At 33.3% G+C, this 24,704-nt stretch overlaps 1 protein-coding gene and 2 long non-coding RNA genes across 3 annotated transcripts; all 3 read left to right on the forward strand.

The window, feature by feature from the left end:
• Positions 1-2,096: 2,096 nt before the first annotated feature.
• Positions 2,097-3,388, forward strand: LOC138337758 (uncharacterized). The gene is made up of 3 exons (XR_011211166.1): positions 2,097-2,186; positions 2,854-2,968; positions 3,043-3,388. It is a non-coding gene; the product is annotated as an uncharacterized lncRNA (long non-coding RNA).
• Positions 3,389-4,538: 1,150 nt separating this feature from the next.
• LOC138337759 (uncharacterized) lies at positions 4,539-5,889 on the forward strand. Its single transcript, XR_011211167.1, has 2 exons — positions 4,539-5,151; positions 5,533-5,889. It is a non-coding gene; the product is annotated as an uncharacterized lncRNA (long non-coding RNA).
• Positions 5,890-10,735: 4,846 nt separating this feature from the next.
• On the forward strand, positions 10,736-13,625 carry LOC104648905 (LOB domain-containing protein 12-like). The gene is made up of 2 exons (XM_019215156.3): positions 10,736-11,712; positions 13,015-13,625. The coding sequence occupies exons 1-2, from the start codon at positions 10,919-10,921 to the stop codon at positions 13,052-13,054; spliced, it is 834 nt and encodes a 277-aa protein (XP_019070701.1). The 5' UTR covers positions 10,736-10,918; the 3' UTR covers positions 13,055-13,625.
• Positions 13,626-24,704: the final 11,079 nt, after the last annotated feature.

A 24,704-nucleotide genomic window follows, 5' to 3' on the forward strand; every position in this document is an offset into this window, starting at 1 on the left:
TATGCAAATCTACATTAAAAAGGAATAAAAAGGAAAAAGCAGAAGAAGAATTAGAGACGGTAAAAGAAACAGATCGGTGAAGAGGATGGGGTGTGCGTGAAAAAAAAATATGAAAATGGAAGATGAAAATGGCAGAGGAAGTGGAGAAGAAGACTTCCTTTTCAAAAGAAATTGTTTTTTTCCTTTTTTATTAATTTCTGCATATAAGTTAATAAAAAAAGAAAAAAAATTATTTCAAAAGTTTTACGCGCCCAAAGATAGTGTGGTATACGTTTTTTGACATGTCAGCAATTTGTGTCTAATAGGAATGTCTTTTGAACAAATAAAGTATTCAATAGGAACAAAGATAAGTTGAGGTATTCAAATGAAATATGCGGACAACTTCAAGGGGCCGCATATGACTTTAGCCTATATTTAATATTTCTTAACATTCATGCTTAATTTTTGTAAGAGTTAAACATGTGAGATCTGAACTCCAAACCTACTTTTACATTGATATCTATATATATTATACATATAAAAAAAATGTTAGTAGAATATTAGTTAGGTTTTTTTTTTTTGTCTTCGATTAAAAAATTTATAATAAACAGATTCTTATGAAATAAACAATTTTTAGCTACATTATAAAGTGTGCTATAACATGAAAATAGTAGATCACAAGAGGCACGCTAGCTTTAAAGCAGTTTTGTATTTTATTTTTTTTTAAACGGGAGATACATGATGGTATGTCATCGTTGGATACGTCATTTATCATGTTTCAGTATTTCCTATAAATATTATTGTTTTATAAACATATAAAATATTATATAAAGAAAATTAAATTTACATAATATATAATATACTATAGTAAAGAAGGATCGGAGAGAGAATTAAATACAATGAATCTTCTCTATGTTTTCGTCTAATTAAAAAATATATGGCAGAAAATCTTGATAGTGTATTAGTAAGATGAATTTGGAGTAGGCAGAAGAGAAGAGTAGCAAAAATAATATTTTATCAGTATTTTTTATTATTATTTCACTTGTATTTCTATATTTCGTCGGAGGAAATTTCCAGCAAATCTTGTATTTCTCTTTGATGTTGCACTATACATGCATTACTCTAAAATTTAAAGTATGAGATGCATTTTTTAAATTTATATCATTGTTTGACTGAATTCTTATTGGTGTGCCTTTGTTTGATAATATTTTTTTGGTTAAGTACTATGTATATACACCTGCATTTTTGTATTCTTTTCGCGAATGAACATTGTTGACATTCAATTTTTGACCCACGTCGGTATAAATTAATTATCGAGTTTCGTGAGGTTTTTCAAATTATTTAAATTAATTAGTTTTATAAATCTTGCGAAAATTATAATATATATATATATATATATATATATATATATATATATAATACATGGATTTTATGCTACTTATCATAACTTTAGATAGTATATATACGTTGTATAATTATGTATATAGTTTGTATATTTTATGATTATTCAAAACCATCAAAAAATATACATTTTTTAAAATGTTTTATTAAACTAATTTAATTTAAAATATAATTACACTTTTGAATCACTTTTACGAATTTAATAATTATTTAATTAAATAAAAAGGGCTTGTTAATTGATTAATACAAAATTCGTCATTTTAATTGGATGTCTTCTAAATTAAACCAAACCACTTCTTTAACTTGTTAAATTCCCAGCCCACGTTCCTTTAAAAATAGGATTAATTACCTGAATATACAACTTAAGTTTACATATTCTCCATATTTCCCTTATTTTTTAAAAAAATACTAAAATCCCTATTTTTTAATAAGTCTAATTTAACAGATACATTATTAAATTAGAATCCTAATAAATCCTAACCAATTAAATCTTATCCCTAATTTTACTCTTTATTTTCCCCAAATAAAGAACCCATTTACACCACTCCCAAAATTAATGCGTCAATTTCTCAACGGTTCATCTTCTCAATTTTGAAAATCAAAATTTGTGCTCTCCATCCGTCAGCCTTCGTCTATTCTGTCCGCCATTTTTGTCTACTTTGTCAGCCTTTGAAAATCAAAATTGTGCTTTCCGTCCGTCCGTCTTCGTCTAAGTCCGCCATTTTTGTCTACTCTGTCCGCCTTAAAAAATCAAATCGCCAATTTCGTCTACTCTGTCCGCCATTTTCGTCCAATATTCTTGAAAGGTATTGTGTTCTTCTTCGATTCTCTCTTTTCATTCTTCTATTTTTCTAATATTTCATGGATCATCTGTCATTTAGTATTGGGATTACTCAAATAATCACTTCAAACTCTAAACAAATCTATATTTTTGAAGATCCGAAATTGGTTGAAAACAAGTCTAAGAGCTTGCATAATTGGTTTGCATTGTGTTGTTACAATTATGTATCAAGCACAATTTATGTTTCATGTATCATGTTAAAGTTTGTCGTTTATATAAAGTATCAAGTAGACAGACTTATAACTATAGTTACACGTATGTATCAAGTACAACTTTGCATTTTTTGTATCATGTTAGTATCAAGTAGACAGACTTATAACTGTAGTTACACTTATGTATCAAGTACAACTTTGCATTTTTTGTATCATGTTAGGCTATAAAGTGTCTGTTAAGTATCATTTTGACTGACGTATGATATGTTGTTAGAATTATGTATCAAGTTTATTTTTGCATTTTATGTATCATATTAACAACTTTGCATTTTTTGTATCATGTTAGTATCAAGTAGACAGACTTATAATTGTAGTTACCTTTATGTATCAAGTACAACTTTGCGTTTTTTGTATCATGTTAGGCTATAAAGTGTCTGTTAAGTATCATTTTGACTAACTTATGATATGTTGTTAGAACAGATTGGGCAGCATTGGATGCATATAAAGACAAGAAAACTGGAGAACTTTTGGGTCCACAACATTCGTTTAATAAGGAGCTTGCTCAAGACAACATGCAACAAATAAGTGATAGCCTGTGAGTATTGTTTATTATTTTATTTTATTTTTTGTATCTATTCATCCTTATAACTATTCTTATTGTTTTTGTAGTGATTGCGGACTATTCGTAGTTGTATATGCAGAATTCTGAGTGACAAAATCAACATGTCATGTAATAGTTTTAAGAGTAGCTATCTTCGCAAAAGATATGCGATTCTTTTATTGAAGTATGGTCTCGACAAGATGAATGCTGGATATGTTAGCAACAGTGATGACCCTTCAAGAATGAAGAATGTATTAAACCCATCATCTGAAGATGAAATTGTTAATGTAGGCTAGTTAGTTTTCAATGTTTGATTTTTTTTTATTTTTTGGAGTTAAACAAGATGTTTGAAGTATTTATTAACATAACAACACATATTGTTAAATTATGAAAGTGTTTTGATTTTTAAAATTATTTATTCTATTACTTTAATTTTATTTTTATTACCGTTATGAATTCAGGAATTATGTATACTGTTATTGGGACATGAATGTCATTATTGTATCAAAACTATAATAATAATTACATTAATGTAATTATTGTCATAAAAAAACACTTATTATATATACATAAATATATTGCATGATACAAAAAAAGAAAATTATATACGTAATTATATTTTGTATATGATACATGAAATATCAAAATATATAATATCACAAACAGTGATACTAGTTATTACACTAGATACACGCCAGTTTTTTTTTTAAAAAAAATTAATATCTTTTGTACAAATAAGATATATTCAGTACTATGATTTATATATATTACGAACAATTATTTGTCCTTCAAAATATGAAATTTTTTTAAGTATCTACACACATGATACTATATTACTAAATTAAATTAAATTAGAACTGACAATAATTTGGGTGAAATATCCGCAATTAATATTGATTAAAGTAAGTTTGAACAAAGATTATAAAATAAAGTATTTGATATATAAATATAATATAAAATTTAAATAGTGTTTAACAAAAAAAAAAAGAATTAGTCTGCCAAAAAAAAGGGAAGATCACTAATGAAAAATTATAATTTAATTTAGAGTTTTATATTGGATAAAACTGATTTTGAAACACACAAGTTAATGCTTTTTTTTATGGGATTAATAACTGTAGCATATTAAAAGTAGGAATTAATTCAAATTTCAGTTTTTAATCCCCCAAATCACTCAACAAACGGATAAAATAGCATAATATAGAATGTATCCGACTGTTTTATTATGTATCAGAAACTTTTTAAAAATAAAAGATTTTTTGTAAATTGAAAAAAAGTAGGGATAGAAGGTAATTTATGTTTTACACTATGTGATTTACATAATTTTTACTTAAAAAAATTGCCTAGCCCACTCTCCTACCTCCAGGCCCAATTTTCCCTCAGCCCAAACCAAAGTAAGAGAACAACCCAACTTCAACCCAGATTCCCCCCTTTTGCCAGCCCAAACATCCTTTCCCAATCACTAAATCGATTCCCATGGCCCAAATCCCTCAAATTTTACCCAGCCCAACGTTTCGACCCGACCCATCTCCCTCTCCTTCTTCCCCAAACAGCGAAACAATTCCCAGAACCCAGAAAAACCAAACACCCCCAAAACGGAAATCTCCCTCATGTTCTCTCCCTCTCTCCCCAAACTCCTCTCCTCTCTTCATCGCGCGTGAACGAAGCGAGGGAGGACGAAGCCTGCGTCCTTCCGCTGCCACGCAGGTCTGCAACACGCAAGGCGACACAGTCGTCCTCGCAGCTCCAGATCGAGAAATTAATTGTTCTGTCTGTTCTGGGTTTAGAAAAAGGTTGGAAAATTTTTCACTAAGAGGATGACAGCTTGACTGTTGAGAAAATTCTTAAGAAAGTTCTGTTGGTTTCCGAGAGAGACAAAGGAAAGCTTGGCTGGATTTTCGTCTTCTTGCTATAGTGCAGATAGACACAACGGAGGTTTCTTCCTCCCTGAAATCTCGACTGTTTCCAAGTTCATGTTATAACAACGCGAAGGTCTTTTCTTCTGTTTCTCCTTCGGATTTTGGTCGAGAAGTTCCAAAACAGAGGAGGATCTACATTCGCTAGCTTTTCCTGCGTTCCATCGCCCTGTTTTGCTCGTGGAAGTCTTTAAAATCGCGTTCCGGTGTTGAAGCTGCTTCCAGCTCCGTCCGTTCTCGTTCCAGTTTGCTGCTCATCAACAGGTCTTTTACATAAATTTTCTTTTTGTTTCGATTGGATGGGGTGTGGGTGGAGAACTTTCTGTTATACATCTTTGGGATGGTTTGAAATTGTTGGGAGTGAAATCATTGGTATGCCTGCTGGAACTTGTTGATTGTTTAAATTACATATACCACTCGTGTGTTCTTAGCTAATTCGTTTGAGCAAATACGTTCGAGCATTTTCTTCGTCATTTGTTTCAATTTCTAACCAAATATTCCTGGCTGTTCGCAGCCGAACTTTACTGGTCTACGTGAGTTATTTGTTTGTTAGTACTTTGGAAAGTGGGCGATTCATCTTAGGTTACGTTGCTGTTTGTATTCATTTGTTTTAATATCTTAGTTTGTTACGTTTTTGTGTTATAGGATTTGTCAGAATATGCCGTAAGAGAAGTGGTTCGGTCATGAAGCTTGAAATCCTTTTCCACATGCATATAAATAGATAAAATCGGTTAGTTCGAGTTGGTGGATCATCCGTTTAGTAGATACATTTTACCAGGGTCCGGATTTTGTTTGTATTTTGATGCTCGGTATGTTCGTTGTCGTAAGGGTGTTATAAAAATGAATGTATTTACGCGTATTGGTCGGAGATTAGTGGATGCTGTAGTTAGTAAGGGCTGACATAGTTTTTTGTGTCCAGCATGCTAATTTTTATGATTATTTTTCCTTTCGAATCGTTTGAATAGATCCGCGGGGATTTAGGTTCTCAATAATGTTATTTGGGATTTTGGGTTAGTCTTCGAGTCCTATTATATGCGGTATATTCATTATGTGGAAACATATAAGGGTTATTTTCTTATCATTGTTAAGTTTATCGAATTTGAATTTATTAGAGGCTCTGCATGGGCATATTTCACTTTATTATCAAGCATTCAACCGACCTGCTTTTTGGTGTGAGTTGGTATATTCTCTTTTTTTTTTTTTAAAAAAAAGAGGGGGGTTACACTTGTTGATTCGGTGGCAGAATATTGTTCTTTAGAGATGTATTTTGTCTAAGATGAAATCAAGTGTTCCTTCCATCTGGTCTTTTACTTCAAGTAGATTTTGTGCTAAAATTCCTTTTCTTCTTTTTTGCACGTGAAAATTCCTTGCGAGTCCACTTTGGGACTCCATTCTCCTCCTCGCATTTCGGGAGAGTCATGAAGGTTCGGAAACTTTATCGAGTCAGTCCATCAAGACAGGTGCACAAGTTTGAAATTCCGCGAGATTGATGAAAGATCCAAAATATGGATTAGAAGATTTCCTCATTTTTATTAGTTTTGTATTTTTATTTTATTTGTAATGGGCATAAGCCCTCGTTTTATTTTTGGTATTTTGTTGTGTATATTAGATTAGGACAGGTGAATGGGTTAAAAAATCCAAAAACAGGTGAGTCCAAAACTCGGTCAAGGCGAACAGAACCCGAGTTTGGACCCAAAAATCTCCCTCTCTCTTTATCTCGTTTTACTACTTGTTTTGTTTTGAATGACGTTAGTTTAGGATTAGAAAACTCCAAACCCCATCGACGCCTTTTATTTTATCAAACTAAAAAATTAAAATTGAATCTCAAAACAATGAATATTTCAAACTTGTAAAATTTGCCTAGATAAAGTTTAAGATGTTCGATAAACAAAAGATTCGCAAATTGCAAGATAAACAATGAAATATTCTAGAAAACTTGAAAATTCGCACAAGTAAGTTTCTAATAAAGTTCTATAAATAGAAGATTCACAAAAGTTAAAATAAATAGTCAAAAAGTTACTCGCCGGAAAATCGTAAGTTAGTGGAGCGTCTTAGGTGCTTTTTTCGAAACCTTTCTAAGACGCTAATATGAATTTCGAACCCCCTAAAATGTTTTCAAAACGATTTTTTCCTGTTTAAGTTGTTTTGGAAATGATTTTTCTCAAAAATTAAGTGGCGACTCCTAAAAAGTCGAAAACATCTTTGAAAATCAACGAACTCTTTTCGAAATATTATTTTTCGATAAAACAAACATACACTAATGAATATAGCTAACAAAAATTGTCAACAAAAAAGTTGACCCTGCTACAATGCCAAAACCTTGATTGAGAAAATTGTTAGGAGAATCACCTCATGGACTGTAAAGAGATTACCTTATATGGGAATAGTACAATTGGTTCAAAGTGTTATATGTGGTATCCAAGCCTACTGGGCTCAATTATTTTTACTACCTACTAAGGTGGTTCGAACGATTGAAGTATTTTGTAGATGTTATGTATGGTATGGATCTAATGCAATCACTAAGAGAGCATTAGTAGCATGAGATAAAGTTAGTTGTCCTAAATTAATTGAGGGACTTAACTTGCCTAACTTACATTTATGGAATCAAGCTCCTATAGCCAAACTTCACTAGGATCTAGCTAACAAACAGGACAAATTATGGATCAGATAGATAAATGCATATTATATCAAAAAACAGAACTCGGCTACTATTATAATTCATAGCAGTGCGTGTTGGATGGTGAGGAAAATTATTGGGGCTCGAACAATCTTAGAGAAATTGCATATCGTCATTCAACCTGACCGAAGTTTGACTAGAAGTATATACCTATAACTGTTGGGGAAACTACCACGAGTTAGATGGAAGGGACTTATATTCCAAAACCAGGCTCAGCCAAAAGCTACATTCCCTTTGTGGTTATGCCTTCATGGAAAGATGCCAACGGCTGAAAGTTGAATAAATGGGGACTGAATGTTGATCCTACTTGTGTGCTATGCAGGTCCTGTTTTGAAGATAGAGATCACTTATTTTCTGAGTGTTCTTATGGAAACCAACTGTGGAAATTGTTAAATTGGATTGGTCAGACTTCTATAACTCCGCAATTATGGACTCAACATCTAGAATGGAGTCTCAATCGTGGAATGAAAAGGGAAAGTCTTCCAAGCTAGAATATTCAGAATGTAAGTGCGGAGATAGTTCATGCGATATGGAATGAAAGAAACACGAGAAGTTTTTAGAAGAGAAGTCATCGTTGTGATAATTATAAAAGGAAGAACGCTATGGGTTCTTCAATTAGTCCTTCAAAATGTGAAGGTAGTTTTTATTAACAAAAAAGGTATGAAAGGTCATTAGACTTGTGAATGTTGTCAACTTAATAATATGACAAGTTTTATAAATCATCCATCAAAATAAAAGAATATAAAGTGGTGGTACACTTTATCTTTTAAAGTGATGTTGAGGTGGATCATGTAAATATGTCAAATATAAAGATATGACATGTATAAATGGTTATCGTCAACTCATGAAGAGATTGTGACTTGTAATAAGCATGTGAATGTTTGTCTATTCTTGAAAGTGAATATGAAAAAATATGAGTGAAAAATATGAATAAAAATATATTCATGTATGGTTGGATATATGTCACAACTCACCTCTATGGGAGGTTTGAGAAAAAAAATGATATATACCAAAACTCACCTCTACGGGAGGTTTGAGAGGAAATAAATTTTATTTGGCAGAAATGGTTAATGGTATTGTACGTTTATACGTCACTATGGTATGTTTATTGTGAACTACCGAAAGGGCAAAAGAAAGAAATAGTCAAGAAAGAAAAGGGTACAAAAGAATGACCCTAATTATCCTTGTATTTTTAAAAGGTTTTGGTAAGACAAAATTTTATCTTGACCTACAAAATTGATAATTTGACGAATGAAATATTTGTCTATAGTGCAAATACACTGATATGTTTTGATGCGTTTTTATATGGACAAATCACATTCATTGAGTACCCTAATGATTATGAGACCGCTTGACATAAATGATGATTCAGTTTGATCTCAAAAGAAGGATAAAAAGCTTCTTGGTGATGAAACTCCATATCTTGGTGCAATCAGGGCATTAATGCTTGCTAACAATATTTGACCATATATTTGTTTTGCAATAAATTTACTCGCAAGAGTCGGTTCCTCCCCAACAAAAGGACATTGAAATGGTGTTACGTATATACTTGAATATCTTTGAAGGACCATAGACATGGGTTTAGTTTATTCCGAAGAATTCAAGTTAAGAGCTTATTGATTACACAGATGCAGAATATTTATCTGATCCCCATAAAGCACGATCTCTAACACGTTATTTGTTTGCATATGGAGGTACAATAATATTCTAGCGATCAATAAAGCAAATGTTGCTATGCAGAAATAAAAGTCCTCCATGAAGCAAGTCGAGAGTGCGTCTGGTTGAGATAAATTACACACCATATTCAGAAATGTGTGATTTTTCTTTGAAAAAGAATAAATCAATCACAATGTACAAAGATTAGAGACATCATCGCAAGAAATTAAGTGATTTTTTAATCAGGGGAATATTATACGCGTTGTACTCTTTTTTCCTTGACCGAGGATTTCTTCCCACTGGGTTTTCCTAGCAAGGTTTTTAATGAGGCAACAAATAGTGAATATCAAAAGATATGTGTATTCTTTTTCATTCACTAGAATTTTTTCGCACAGGGTTTTTCCTAGTAAGGTTTTAACGAGACATATTATCTATGGACATCCAAGAGGGAGTGTTATAAATCCATTGAATTGTGTGGATTGTCCTTTAGATATACTCAAGACTTAATTATATTCATGTATACTTGTTTCCAAAGGTGATAAGAACCATTTGGATAACTATGTATCTACTAATTAAGCATTTATCATGGTGACCTTTAGGATGATATCTCAACTGTATAAATAAAGATATCATTCACCTTTTGTATACACACTTGAAAAAGAAGAAAAGTTCTTTCTTCCATGTTACTTCTCTTGTCTTCTTCTCTTTCTATTGTATTATGAGCTCTTTAGAAGTCCATTATAGATGACATGCAGTAATTAACGTCCAAAGGACGTGCTGCTTGAGGCCATGCAGTTTTTCATAGGAGTATTTGATTGATGTGACATTTTTTAAATCATCGACAGTGTTAAATAGTCTTCGTAAATTATCAAATTGTAATTGATTTTACAAATTTTAAAGGTTAAGAATTTTAATATAATTCCTATAAAAGAGTATGTAGGAAGTAAAATTTTAGTCAATTATAAAATAGTAATATTAAAAATTCTTTTATTTTACAAATAAGTAAAAATAACTAATGGCTATCATTTTAATTACTTTTTAAAACTTGAATATTAGAATAATAATCAAATCATAATTTTTTCTTTAAAAAATAATACATGACAATTTTTTTGGATTTGAAAATTAATTATAGTTATAATTATTAAATGATTACTTATTTGTAAAGTAGGAGAATTTTTATTCGAACGTGCAATATAAATTAAAATCTAGAAAATAGTGTGGTGTATATACGAAATACAAATAATTATTTTTCTAATAAATAATGGATAAACGGATATGAACAATGACAAACATTTTCAACAACAGCATAGAAGTCTTGTCGTTTAGTTATGGGAAAAAACCCATAGAAGTCTAATTGGATAGGGAGTAGGACTTATAAGTCAATGCCCATAACAATACAATATTAATGTCGATTTTCCTAGAAACTTTTGGAATAATCTTACGACGTTCTAAAATTACCAACTAAAATTCCTATACAAGGTAGACTTCATTTTAGACAAATTTACCAAAATGGAGATAAGTTTATTATAGAGAGTAAATCATATATGGTTCTAAAAAAACATAAACCACGTTACTTGCCATGTAAACCACGTTTTACCGAAAATTATGCGCACACATTTATTTGTTGAGGACATGTTTGCCTCTAAAACAATACTGCTAGATTCTGGCAGAGAAAACAAGGGAGCACGGATATGAACCATGACACATATTGTGAACCACAATCAAAATGTTTCTTCTTCTCCTCTCAACACAACAACAACAACAAGTACAAGGGTTGCTCATCGGGGCGGTGGCGGTGGAAGCGGAGGAAATGGATCGCAAGCTTGTGCGGCCTGTAAATATCAAAGGAGAAGGTGTGCGCCGGACTGTTTGTTAGCCCCTTATTTTCCTGTCGAACGAAACAAGGAATTTTTGAATGTTCATAAGCTTTTCGGTGTTAGTAACCTATTGAAGTTATTGAAAAATGTTCAGCCGTTTCAGAGAGACACCACGATGAAATCGCTAATATTTGAAGCTAACATTCGGGCTGGTGATCTTGTCGGAGGATGTTACAGAATAATTATGAATTTAGAACGGCTAATTAATTTTTATGAGACGGAATTGCAATTTACTTACAATGAGATTTTCCGGGTACAAGCTGTTGATATACAAAATAATATCAATCGGACGACTGTCAATACGAATACTACTGATGTTCAAGTAATGAATAGTATCGGAGGATTCCATCGATCGGAAGAAATTGACGGATTTGGTGACTATAGTATGAGTGGATTTGGTGATTCATCTAAAAGAATTAATAGTATTAGCTCATTAAATAGTCAAATAATTAAAATAGAGCTACTCGACGATATCAAAGACGAATTTGCAGTGAGACAAGGTGAATTTGAAACTAAAGTAGCAATTTCAAGCTCGAAAGACAAACAATCTATGGTTGAAAATGGGGATTTGAAGCCATATTTTGGAAAGAATTGTAAAGGCAAAGCTTTAGCAAGGTATGTTAATTAATTATGTTTTTCCTTTATAGATTATTTTTAGTTTTATTCTTAATTTTTGAAACACATTAAGTTTCTTATGAATAATTAGCATATAGAATAACTATTAAATTATTTCTAATAGAAAGGTGCATGATTATGAATGGAGCTAAGGGACTAAGAAAAAAAATCAAAACAAAGTTAAAAGGCGTGATCCAATTAAAGAAAATTATGTCTTTTCATCTCAATATAAGCTATTAGGAGTGAATTGAGAATATAGTACTGAATTTTGCAGTTAAAAGAGTTTTTGTTGGACCAACCAGAAGCATATAGGGGAATGATTTATGAATGGAGCTAAGGGATTGTCAATGATACCAATGTAGAAGAGGACAACTAATATCCCTCCATAATGCTGCTAAGAGCATTCTCTAAGTCCTAAAAACTAGATTTGTTAGATGGTTATACGACATTCATAAAGTTTGTGCTGCTCATCATAAATTTATTTTAATTCAAACATAGTAATAATAAAACCATAGAGTAAAACGATGCTAAATCCATGATAAAAAAAACCCTTGGTTTTTCCTTATAAATAACAACTGTTATTTTCTCAAGGGAAAGTGAGTGACAATGAAAGGGTATTAGGAGTGGATTTTATGGCTTAAATGTGTGGGTATTATAATTAAATTAGGAGAAATTCTAATTAGAATGTATCTATGTAGGTGTGCTACATAAAATGATAAATGATGATACAAGAGGGAACATAAGTTGAATAAAAGATACAGACATATCAAAGAAGTGTGACAAAAGATAATTATAATCGTTGGGGTGTTTGAATTCGTGAAGGCAATCACTCGGACGTTTCCCTAACCCAACATTTCATAAGTGTACGAGGATAAATATGACTTTTTTTTGACTTTATAAGAATAAAAGTTGTCGTCTACTTTTGGACCCCATCTGTTTAACTCAAAAAGTAGGATTATTTATCACACACTTTTGTGACATGTAGTATTAAAATGTCGTAAATGTAACTACAACAAACACACACAAAAAAAAAATGTCCAAGTTTGTACAAACAGTGGAATGAAACGCTACTACAAGAATTAGAATGGTTTCTCATCCTAAATTTTGAACTGTGTCTTTGATTATATTTTAGCAGGACGATATATAGAGTTTAATGGAAATTTAGGATACTGCATCTCTTTAGCAGACATTTAGTTACTTTGTTACAGGAGAAAAATATACTTATATAATGTGTTATTGACAATTGTAACGAAATTTTGACTTTGCACTGATGGAATTTGTTCATATTTTGGCCATTTGCAGCGATGATGACAAGGTTGTATCGAACACACGAGTTAATTGAGCGTAGACGGTCTTTCTATCTTCACAAACACGTGTATAACCTATCTTCTTGGTTGTTATACTCTTATGCAGGTAGAGAAAGGATTATTTTTATTTATGTTTAGATGATAGAGGTAATTTGGACTTGGAAAGTAGAAAAGAGAACAAGTGCTATTACTTACAATAATTCTCCTTCATACGAGCAAGCATTTTGGAAATTACAAAGAGACAAGTGCATAAAGTCAAGTGGCAGACACGCATTAGCTAAAATAAAGGAAGACAACTTCTGCAGATATTTTGAAGTTCCGCCATATATGGTTTGTTTCAAAGATAGACAAAGCAATGGCTTACAACCAATTCACCTACTCTGGGACATTTCAATAGTACTATTTCTTGTCTATCCTCGAATTACTGGCTGCATTGCCACTATCTTGTAATAATGCATATTATCCTTGTTTATTAAAAAAAAAAGAGGATAGCTGGTTAAGTATTCATAACTAGTTGCGTTAGGAACAACATCACTAATAGCTTGGGTTTATCATAATAATTCTGACATTCTAGGCAATTGGATTTCTACTTTCTTTATTTGTTGATGTTTTCCTCTTCCCCCTCCATTTGATCATTCAATCCTCTCCCTTCTTTTCTTGCATGGAATCTCTCTGAGTATTGGGATTGTTTCATGTACTTCATTCATCTGAGGGTCATTATATTCTTCCTTGTTCTTTTTAAATTTTGTTGGTTGAAAATATTTGAGGAAATTTCATATATAGCCACTCAAAAGCAGCCTAATTACTTTCCATAGTTATAGTTTGATAATTACAATTCATAGCTACATTTTATGGGGAGGAGAGAGGCGAGAGAGAGAGAGTGCAAAGAGAGGCGAGAGAGGGCAAAGAGTGGGAGAGAGGTGAGTCGTATATGTATATTGGTTAGATAATTGTATATTATACATATATATTTGTATATATATCTAGTGAGAATTGGAGAGGGAGGAGAACAACTAGCGAGATTGGGAGAGAGGCGACCAAGAGAGTGGGAGAGAGGTGAGTTGTATATGTATATCGGTTAGATAATTGTATATTATACATATGTATTTGTATATATGTCTAGTGAGAATTGGCGAGGGAGGAGAGAGGCGAGCGAGATTGGAGAGAGAAGATCAAGAGAGTGGGAGAGAGGTGAATTGAATATATATATCGGTTAGATAATTGTATATTATACATATGTATTTGTATATATGTCTAGTGAGAATTGGAGAGGGAGGAGAGAGGCGAGCGAGATTGGGAGAGGGAGGAGAGCAGCGAGCGAGATTGGGAAAGAGGCGAGCAAGAGAGGGAAGAGAGTGGGAGAGGTGAATTGTATATGTATATCGGTTGGATAATTGTATATTATAGATATGCATTTTGTATATATAGCAAGCTAGATTAGGAGAGGAATGATAGAGGAGAGCGAGACTCGGAGAGGGAAGAGAGAGGCAAGCGAGAGAGGGCAAAGAGTGGGAGAGAGGTGAATTGTATAAGTATTATATCGATTAGATAATTGTATATTATAAAATGTATTTGTATATTCTGACGAATTATACATATACAAATGTGGCTATTTATACAAACTTGAGTCAGCTCACACAATTAATGTATAATGTTAGTTATGAGTGATAATAATAGCAAATTATAGCTATGATGAATAATTAAATAGTATAAATTTACTTAACGACATAATTTTCCCAAAATATTTCCGCATCCATATCTTGTGATAATAGCAAAACAAGTCAATCTAACATTTTTCCTATTGTGATGGTGTGATAATAGGATAGTTCTCAATTCTTTCCATTCGTATGAGGTCAGTAATATCCATCTTCGACCTCGACTTCGTAGTTGATATCATTAGAATGGATAAAGATCCGGTCAAGTATAATTAGGTTAATTAATGTTCAATGACCTTATAGATTCATGTCATGTGTACTATATAATAATTTATGGTTGAGATTCATTAAAATTATATACTCATTAATTATAATAATAAAAACAACAAACTTGTCAACTTTTTTATTTTTTAAAACTATCAAATAAAGCAATTTTATGTACCAAAGCTAATATTTTCAAGAAAAAAATATAAAATTGATGGGAATATGTAAACTTTCTGATTTTTTACCCGACAAACTTGTTCAGAAGTAATTTCACTCATGCTTTCTCCAAATTCTGAAGTAATCTTCAAGAATAGATCAAACTTATAAACATAATTGAGTTCTAAATAATAATGTAACTAAATAACTTGATAATACATTTTGTAAAAAAAAAATACTTAATTGAAGGTTTTCAAATAATTACAAATATATATTTATTCAGATTTTTTTAAAATGTCAGATTCTTCAAAATTAGTATAATATAAAAAGTCCAATACAAGTACGAGGTTAAAAAAGTCGGGAAGTCCACATACTTTCATCAGTCTTATTTTTTCTAGAAAATATTAGCTAGGGTACATTTAATTGTTTTATTTGATAGTATTAAAAAATGAAAATAATTGACGTTTTTGTTGTTTTTACTATTAAGATGAATATATAATTTAAATCAATCTCAACCATAAATTATTATACTGTACACATGACATGAATCTACAAGGCTATTAAACATTATTTGACATAATTATGCTTGACCGGATCTTTGTCCCATTAATTAGAACATATGTATTTTGTATGGCATTGTTCTAACATTATTTGTGGCTCCAATAATTTGACATATATAGTTTGTGGTTAATAATTTATGCTAATAACAAGTTTCACGTTAATAATTAAGCTCATCGTATGTCGAAAACAAATTATATATTTTTTTGTTTTCAAAATAAACGAAAATCGTGCAATAAACAAATTAAATAGACATCATTCAAATGTACAACAATGACCATACCTTGGTATCAGTGATCCAATTTGACTAAATATAATTTGTGTTGAATAATCTACTAAAAAGTAAAAACGAGTTGAATGAGTCTACTAAAAAGGTTAACCGCCTCTTGAAGACTTTTTGGAACTTAATGCCTGTAAACATTTTTTTAAAAATAAAATAATTGTAAGTGTAATATAAAAAAGTGGATTAATATTTTCTTGATTTTGTAAGATAATCAATTAATACAAGATAACTAGTTTAAATATATTGATTAAATATGATATAAATTGAGTACAGATATTTATTTTTAGTAACGTAAACAAATACACGCCGACATAAATCAAAGAGGAGCTCTTATTTGTACTACTCTGTTCTTTCAACAATAGTTGTCCATTATATAATTTTGGGATCTTCAATATTTTTTATCTACTTTATGAAATTGGTGAATTAATTTTGTAAAAATTAGGCAAATCACATAGTATAAGAGAGAAATTATTTTTTATCCCTGCTCTTTCATTAATTACTAAGAATTCCTTTTCTTTTAGTGTTTTTTGGATACATAATATTGTAAGCGGATACTTTAATTAATAACGGTTGATACTTAAATTATTAAGTTGTTATCAGTTTAAGCATTAAAAAAGGGATTAAAAATAGAAAGTAATTGATTTCCACAAATTACGCATACGTTTCTTCCTTCAACCAATCAGGCATAAACCTCTAACTGAATTATAATTTTTAAATTTCAAAATGTGAAATCTTCTTCCTGTTCTTCGAAAAAAACATTCATAGTTTGATTCAAACAATTTTGAAACGCAATTTTGTGAAGATTCGAAATGAATATTTTAATCTTGTTAAGGCATTTTGGATCATGGGAAAGTGATGTTAGATACGAGCGATACAGAAGCGATGTGATATGGTTGGAGAAAATATTTCATTCGCAAATCTTATTTCAACAATTGCAGCTGAATTGGATATTGATGAATTGAAAAATTAACATCGAGATCAGCTACATTGTTGAAGGTAATTTGTCTCCATTATGTATTCTAAATGATATGGGGGTGAAATTGTACATAGAAATGAAGAAACATGAGGTAGGATTCGGTATGTATTCACTATGCATTGATACATCGGATAAAAGTGATGAAGAGATGTTTTATCGAAAAAAATTAATTTCGAAAAGAGTTCGTTTTATTTTAAAGGTATTTTCGACTATTTAGGAGTCGCCACTTAATTTTGAGAAAATTAAGAAAACTTATTTTCCAAACAACTTAAAACAAGAAAATTGTTTTGAAAATATTTTAAGGGTTCGGGTTTCTATTAGTGTCTTAGGAAGGTGTTGAAGGCACCTAAGACACTCTGTTAAATACGGTTTTCAGGCGATTAACTACTTGACTATTTTTATTTTAACTTTTTGCAAACTTGAAGTTGAACTTATCAAAGTTTTATCTAGACAAAAAAATTTTACGAATTTTTGCGATATATGGTTTTAAGATTCCATTAACGTTAAGCCTTTTAAACTTTAACTCTAAGCAACTATCTAATTTAAACATCTATCGTTTTAAAGTTTCAATTTTACGTTTTAAGTTTGATAAAGCAAGAGGCGTTCGATGGGGGTTTGGAGTTTTCTAATCCTAGGCTAACGACATTTAAGCAACGGATGTAAACAAGTAATAAAGAAAGAGAGAGGGAGAGAGAGATTTTGGGTCCAAATTCGGATTCTGTTCGCCTTGATCGAATTCAAGACCCACCTGTTTTTGGGGTTTTTACCCATTTTTTCTTTCGTACCTATCCTAGTCTAAGCATACAAAAATAAATGCGGTAAAACAAAACAACAAGGGCTTATGCCCATTACAAAGTAAAATACAAAATAAAATAAAGGCAAGTCTTCTAGTTCGTGTTCTTTAAACTTCTTCAATCTTCACGGCATTTCGAATCTGACATGTCTGCCTTGATAATTAGACTCGATGGAAATCTTCTGAGCCTTTACGGCTCCTCGGAAAGGCAAGGAAGAGAATAGAGTCCCGAGACGGACTCGAGAGGAGTTTTTATATGCAACAAAGTAGAAATGGGTTAACATATTAAATAATATAATAATAAACTAGATATACCTTGAACAAAAGTAGATTTCAAAAAAAACGAAAAAAAAACTACTTAAGGGATTTGAATGAGGCTAAAATACATGACTCTAAGGAAGACCAAGTGAATAGCACTACCCAAAATCTTTTTTTTTTTTAAAAATATATATATATATTCAAAAAAAACTCTAGACAGTAGCATATATTGTACGTGTATGCACACACATACCATATTCAGGAAACACATAAATAATTCAATTCAAATGTATAAAGAGAGAACATGCCGTATTTTTATTCCAATAAAACACCTCATGCCAATATCAAGAACAAATCACTTTAACGAACTCTCGACACACTTATCTTTTCCATATTATAATAGGCTCTGAAATCTTCAACCTTCCAGGCAACTACCAACATTTAAACTTTCAAATCAACATATGAAGAAGCCTTTGAAACAAAAAAAAAATACAAATACCAAAAGACAGCCAATAGTTCATAGGAAGTAAGGACGGGACCAGCAAAACACATGCTATACATAGATTTCACTTATCCAAATCGGACAGAAATAAGCACTATACGATTAGCGAAACACAGCGACGATCAAGACTAAAACAACATGCTTATCTCTAACCCACCGTGGCATACATAAACCCGAAATAGACATACGAGGTGTAAAGAGAATCATGAAATGTATACTAGAAATGTTTTAAAGGAAGACGTAGTTAAGGACAACCATGCCTTCACTATACGAAACGAACTACACTTGACTTTAAAAACAAATTCGAACCGAACTCAGCCATCACAAACTATTGAAGAAGAAGAGAGAAATTCATTCACATTCGACAAAACCATATCAGAGCATTATTATGTCATGGAAAAATTTCAGCTTGAACAAATAGAAACTTAATGGCCACTAAATTCGAAATGAGATATCAAAACATCGGTTAATCATTCAAATGATGGTCCCCCGAAACAGAACAAATTTGGGACCAACGCAGTAGACTTATCCCATGACAAACTCGGGACAAAGAACAATACTAAACCAGCAGGCATAACCGAACAGAATCACAGCGAGCAATACATCTCGAAATCCAGCGATCTATACCCAACATTCTAATACCTAGCAGATTTAACCCAGCACAAAACAAGACGAACAACATATCAAAAGCAGCAGCATCCAAAGCACGAAGCAACAACAACAAAAACAAGGATATTCTTGAAACCGGAAAACAAAACGAAGAGATAAGATGGGGCGAAAGAATTACATAAATGAGTTGTTTACCTGTTGATGAGCAGCGAAGCCGGGAATGAGCAGATCCTGAACGAGGCTTCACACTGAAAATCAAGCAAGAGCACTAGTTAAGACGTTTCGCCAGAATATAGCAGCGGAGTACACTGCGACGCGACAGAAAGCTGTCTCCCGATTTCTTATCGGCCTCCTCTGTTTATCTCCAGGCCTATCACGTTTTTGGAGAACCCTTCTAACACAGGTAGAGACTCCTCTCAAACAATTGAGTGAACGACAAATAGGGGGAATCTTGTGACGAAGTTTTAACCCTAAAACATTCAAAAAAAAAACAAGAAGAAGTTCAAACGAAATTTTTCTCCCCAAAAATCTGACCCCGACTTTTCCAACCCTCTGTGATGAAATTCGCTTTCCGAAAATCCCAACCAAATTTCCCAACCACCAGATTTTTAACCCCCTAATCTGAAGAGGGAGGGGGGTTTAAATAGGAAAAACTAGGGTTTTCGAGGGGAAGGCGGGCAAAACAAATTCGGCCCATTTCGAATTCGTAATTTGAAAACTTTTCCTCTTTGGGTTAAGCCCCTTTTTCTAAAATTTTCGGCTCCCTTACGGAAATGGAAGGAATGACGGATGGTTGGGATGAGTTCGGGTGTCCTTCAGAGGCAACGTGGCGTGATCTTGGCATGGCAAGGACGAAAAACGCGTCTGCAAAGCTGAACGATCAAGCCTGCCCTGCTGCGAGGCGTACTGGCAAGGGAGAGAGGAGTGAACGCGTGAGGAGACGAAGGAGAGAGCGTGAGGGAGAGACACATTTCCATTTTTGGGGTGTGTTTGCTTTTTTCTGCGCTTCTGTTTTGGGAATTTTGGACGAAGGAAAGGGGAAGAAGGAAAGAGGGGAGAGGGGCGCGTCTGGTGTGTGGGGATTTGGGGGAGGAAGAAAGGGGAGGTCGGGTCGGGTTATAAGATTGGACCGGGTTACAAATTAAAAGGGTTGGGTGACCGGGTTGGGTTTTAGAAGAAGGAATTGGGTTTGAGGGAAAGTGTTGGGCTGACGTGTTGGGTTTGAAAATTGAAAGAGGGTTGGGCCGCCTGAAGTTAGGATAGAAGAGGGGGTAGATTAACAGATTGGGTCGAAGATAGGTGGGCTGGGAATAAGGGGGAATTGGGCCTGGGATCAGGTTTAGATATGGGATGGACATTTGGGCCTGAGAATAAAAGAGTTGAAGTGGGTTGGGTAGGCAATAGATTAGAAATGGGCTAATAATAATAAAGGAAGGGGCCCGAAATTGGTTTTTAGGCAAAAGATTAGAAATGGGCTAATTATAATAAAGGAAGGGGCCCAAACTTGATTTTTGAAGGGAGAAAGGGGTTGAATTTAAAGATGGCCAAAAAATAAAAATTAAAAATTGGCTAGACTTTAAATAAAATGAATTTATATTAATTAACGAGCTTCTTTATTTAGTAATATAAATTATAAAATAGCAAAAAGTAATTCAAAAGCATAATTATAATTTAAATTAAACTAGTTTAATAAAACATTTAAAATGTATATTTTTGATGGTTTTTGAATAATCATGAGATATACGAATTATATACATAATTATGTAAATATGTATATTACCCTAAAATTATGACAAAAGTATTCGAAGTAACATAAAATTCATGTATTGTATTATTGTATTCGTAAAATTTATAAAACTAATTAATTTAAATTATTTGGAAAATTTAGGAAGCTCGATAATTAATTTATACCGACGCGGGTCAAAAATTGGGTGTCAACAACTGTCCCTCATTTTACTTGAGTTGACGCAAGCAACTCGAGGAAAATGAAATTGACCGAACCAATTTTGACCAACCCCGTTCATTTTGTAAAGGAAGGATTCGACAAAGGACTTCAGAATTATGACTGGACCCTTTGAACGGGTTTCCTACATATCTCAGGCTATATGAGAATTCAGGCCACTTGTAGTTCGATAAGCTTGATTTACCGCATGATTTTGAAAGAATCAAAAGCCACCTCGACACCGAATTATGAAGGTATCAAAATGCTCGAGAATAGAATTCGAGAGCGAATATTGGAATATAGCCGAGTTTCAACATTGAATCTGCCTACATATCCTTAAACCTTCGGAATCAGGCTGTGTGTAGTTCGACTCAATCGATGGAAAAGGAAACCTATTATGCTAGATAACCTTCGGTTTTGGAAAAGTGACAAGTTAAACGAGTATGAAAAGGAAGCTTGTAACCTCTTAGCCATGAATGTGGCGCGCTTCACACCCATAATTAAGAACTTACACTGACATAATTTCCAAAGCTCTTGACGTATTGTCACTCAAATTGGAAACTTGCTTGCGATAAATCGAAACATCCGGATGCAAGACTAAAACTGACAGAACTTAAAGAAAAACCCGCATGCTTCGAGAGGGGTGGTTCTATTGTGGTGGAAGTCGCTCCTCTGCTCGCGTCCTAAGATTTTGGCGCTCCTCTTAGGACTTATCCCAGTTCGCTGCTAAGAAAAAGTTCCACATTGTGCTGCATCCTTTGATGTCATCCGCACCTGTGGTTTTTTTGAAGTATTCATCCTTTTGGATGCTCTCGACAAAGACTGAGATAAAACTCGGCAGCTTAAAAAATGCAATTAGGTTGGGAGACAGTGTCTTTTTACCACGTTGACACTTCGTTGTTCTCCTCGATATTCGTCGTCAACTCGATCGGTCTGACGTCCAGCAAATAAAGCTTGTGCCTTGTGTTTTGCGATATACTCTTCAATGTATTCTATATCTGAAGTCGAAATAAATAAATAAATGATGATGCAATATTGATGTTTCTTTTGTCGTTATCTTCGATGCTCTTTTGATGTTTACTCTTATAAGAAATAGCAGAATGCAATCGAGGCCCATGGATAAGTGTTGCTCTTTCTTTATCCGTGTATGTCCTCTTGCGGGGCATGAATATCTTCCCGCGATACGTGAATTCCCGCGAGGCATGAAATCTTCTCGCAATGTTCAAATTTCAACGAGGCATGGATCCTTCTCGTGATGTACAAATTCCAGCGAGGTATAAATTCTTCTCTCGATGTCTAAATTTCATCGAGGTATGAAATCTTCTCGAGATGTATAAATTTTGACGAGGCATGAAATCTTCTCGTCGTGCATAATTATTGACTCGCAATGCATGATTTTCCGCAACGCATGACTTTTCCGCGATGCATGATTTTCAACGAGGCATGGATTCTTCTCGTGATGCACAAATTCCAGCATGGTATAAATTCTCCTCGCGATGTCTAAATTTCGGCGAGGTATGAAATCTTCTCACGATGCACAAATTCCAGCGAGGTATAAATTCTTCTCGCGATGTCTAAATTTCAGCAAGGTATGAAATCTTCTTGCGATATATAAATTTTGACAAGGCATGAAATCTTCTCGTCGTGCATAATTGTTGATTCGCAATGCATGATTTTCCGCAATGCATGAATTTTTCGCGATGCATGATTTTCAACGAGGCATGGATTCTTCTCGTGATGCACAAATTCCAGCGAGGTATAAATTCTCCTCGTGATGCCTAAATTTCGGCGAGGTATGAAATCTTCTCGCGATGTATAAATTCCAGCGAGGTATAAATTCTTCTCGCGATATCTAAATTTCAGCGAGGTATGAAATCTTCTCGCGCTGTATAAATTTTGACGAGGCATGAAATCTTCTCGTCGTGCATAATTATTGATTCGCAATGCATGATTTTCTGCAATGCATGACTTTTCCACGATGCATGATTTTCAACGAGGCATGGATTCTTCTCGTAATGCACAAATTCCAGTGAGGTATAAATTCTCCTCGCGATGTCTAAATTTCGGCGAGGTATGAAATCTTCTCGCGATGTATAAATTTTGACGAGGCATGAAATCTTCTTGTCATACATAATTGTTGACTCGCAATGCATGATTTTTCGTGATGCATGATTCTTCAGTGTAGGAATTCCGCGATGCATGAATACTTATATCGCCTCCGTGGATAATAACGGCAAGATGATCTCCAAATAATATATCGACTTGATCAATAATGATAAAATAATAATAGCATAACTATCTCTTCTAAGGTAATGCATTGTCTTGATCGACAATAATTATCTTGCTTTGATGACACAATGCAAACAGCATCCTCTACAGAAATCGTGAAATCCTCGTTGAGATTCTTGTTTGATTCACCTTTGAATCTGGCTAGACACCTTTGTAAATTTCACATTGTTGGGAATGACTTGAAATAAACATCCACATTCTCAAGCATCCTGACACAAATGAGATGAACAGCCTCCCGCTCTCAGTAAAATCACTGGTTTTGGAGATAGTTTTCTCATCTTTGGGAGCTATCCGTATTCGCCCATCGGGAGAATTCGGCCGATTTTAAAGCAAAGTTATAAATCTGCATCCACAGAAAAATTGTCAGTTTTAAACATACTAATCTGTGTCGATTCCTTCGGTGTTTGCTCCTTGTCTTGATATCTCTGGTTGATTTCTCGATCTCCCGACTCTTGATTGATAAGAAAATATCTTATGCCAAAACAGATGAAACACAAAAGGGAAATTTTAAGGGAAACGAGAAATTTTTAAGAAATTAGTATTTTGAAAAAGTCACTGCCAAGTCATGTCATGTCAACCTTAACGAGCTCCCTTGAATACAACACTCGCTGATGAGTTTCAGAGGCACTCTGGACTTGTAGGGAAGACCCATAACGAAATTTTGAGGCCATCCTCAAAATTTCTGTCCCAGTTTACTGTCCTGCTTATCTTTCCACTGTAACTGAACAGATCGCGAAATTTTTTAGATCTTCTCAAAAATTCTGTCCCAGTCACAAATCTCGAAATGTCTTTAGTTTGATCTGCTGAAGAGGAGGTTCCTTCTGGAGAATTTTTGAGTCCCTTTCAAAAATTCTGTCCCTGTTCTATAGTAAAGGGGAATAGAAATCTTACAAGAGATATGATCGAGCCCTTGTGGCGCCTACGTATCCTGTTGAGGCAGGAATCAGGTCAAACGTAGTTTCCCTTAAAGGTTAATAAAATAAAATTTAAAAAGAAACCGACCGAGGACGACAAAGGCCGCCTACGTATCTCATTCTTGAGAATTCAGGTCGAACGTAGTTCAGATACGAAGAAATAATTAAGGGGATAAATGGGGTGACTGAAGCCGACAAAGGCCGCCTACGTATCTCGTTCTCGAGAATTCAGGTCAGACGTAGTTCATTACAAGAGGGATAATAATTCAAATGTGAACAAATACAAGCAAACAGAACGATTACAAGTAAATAACAGAAAAATGCAAAAAAAATGAAACTTCACGCATAGTATCTCTTGACAGCATCTGAGTTGATAGGCTTGGGCCATACAGCACCATCCATCTCTGACAGGACCGAAGCACCTCCAGATAATACTTTACGAACCATGTAAGGACCCTGCCAGTTTGGCGCGAACTTTCCTTTGTA

The sequence above is a fragment of the Solanum lycopersicum genome, chromosome 8 (assembly GCF_036512215.1).
Source record: "Solanum lycopersicum chromosome 8, SLM_r2.1".
NCBI classification, from domain to species: Eukaryota; Viridiplantae; Streptophyta; class Magnoliopsida; order Solanales; family Solanaceae; genus Solanum; species Solanum lycopersicum.

Excerpts from the sequence above, each read along its gene's own strand:
- LOC104648905 (XM_019215156.3), top strand. The coding sequence starts at position 10,919 with ATGACACATATTGTGAACCACAATCAAAATGTTTCTTCTTCTCCTCTC. Across the intron at positions 11,713-13,014 it reads AAAGGCAAAGCTTTAGCAAG|CGATGATGACAAGGTTGTAT; the intron begins GTATGTTAATTA and ends GGCCATTTGCAG.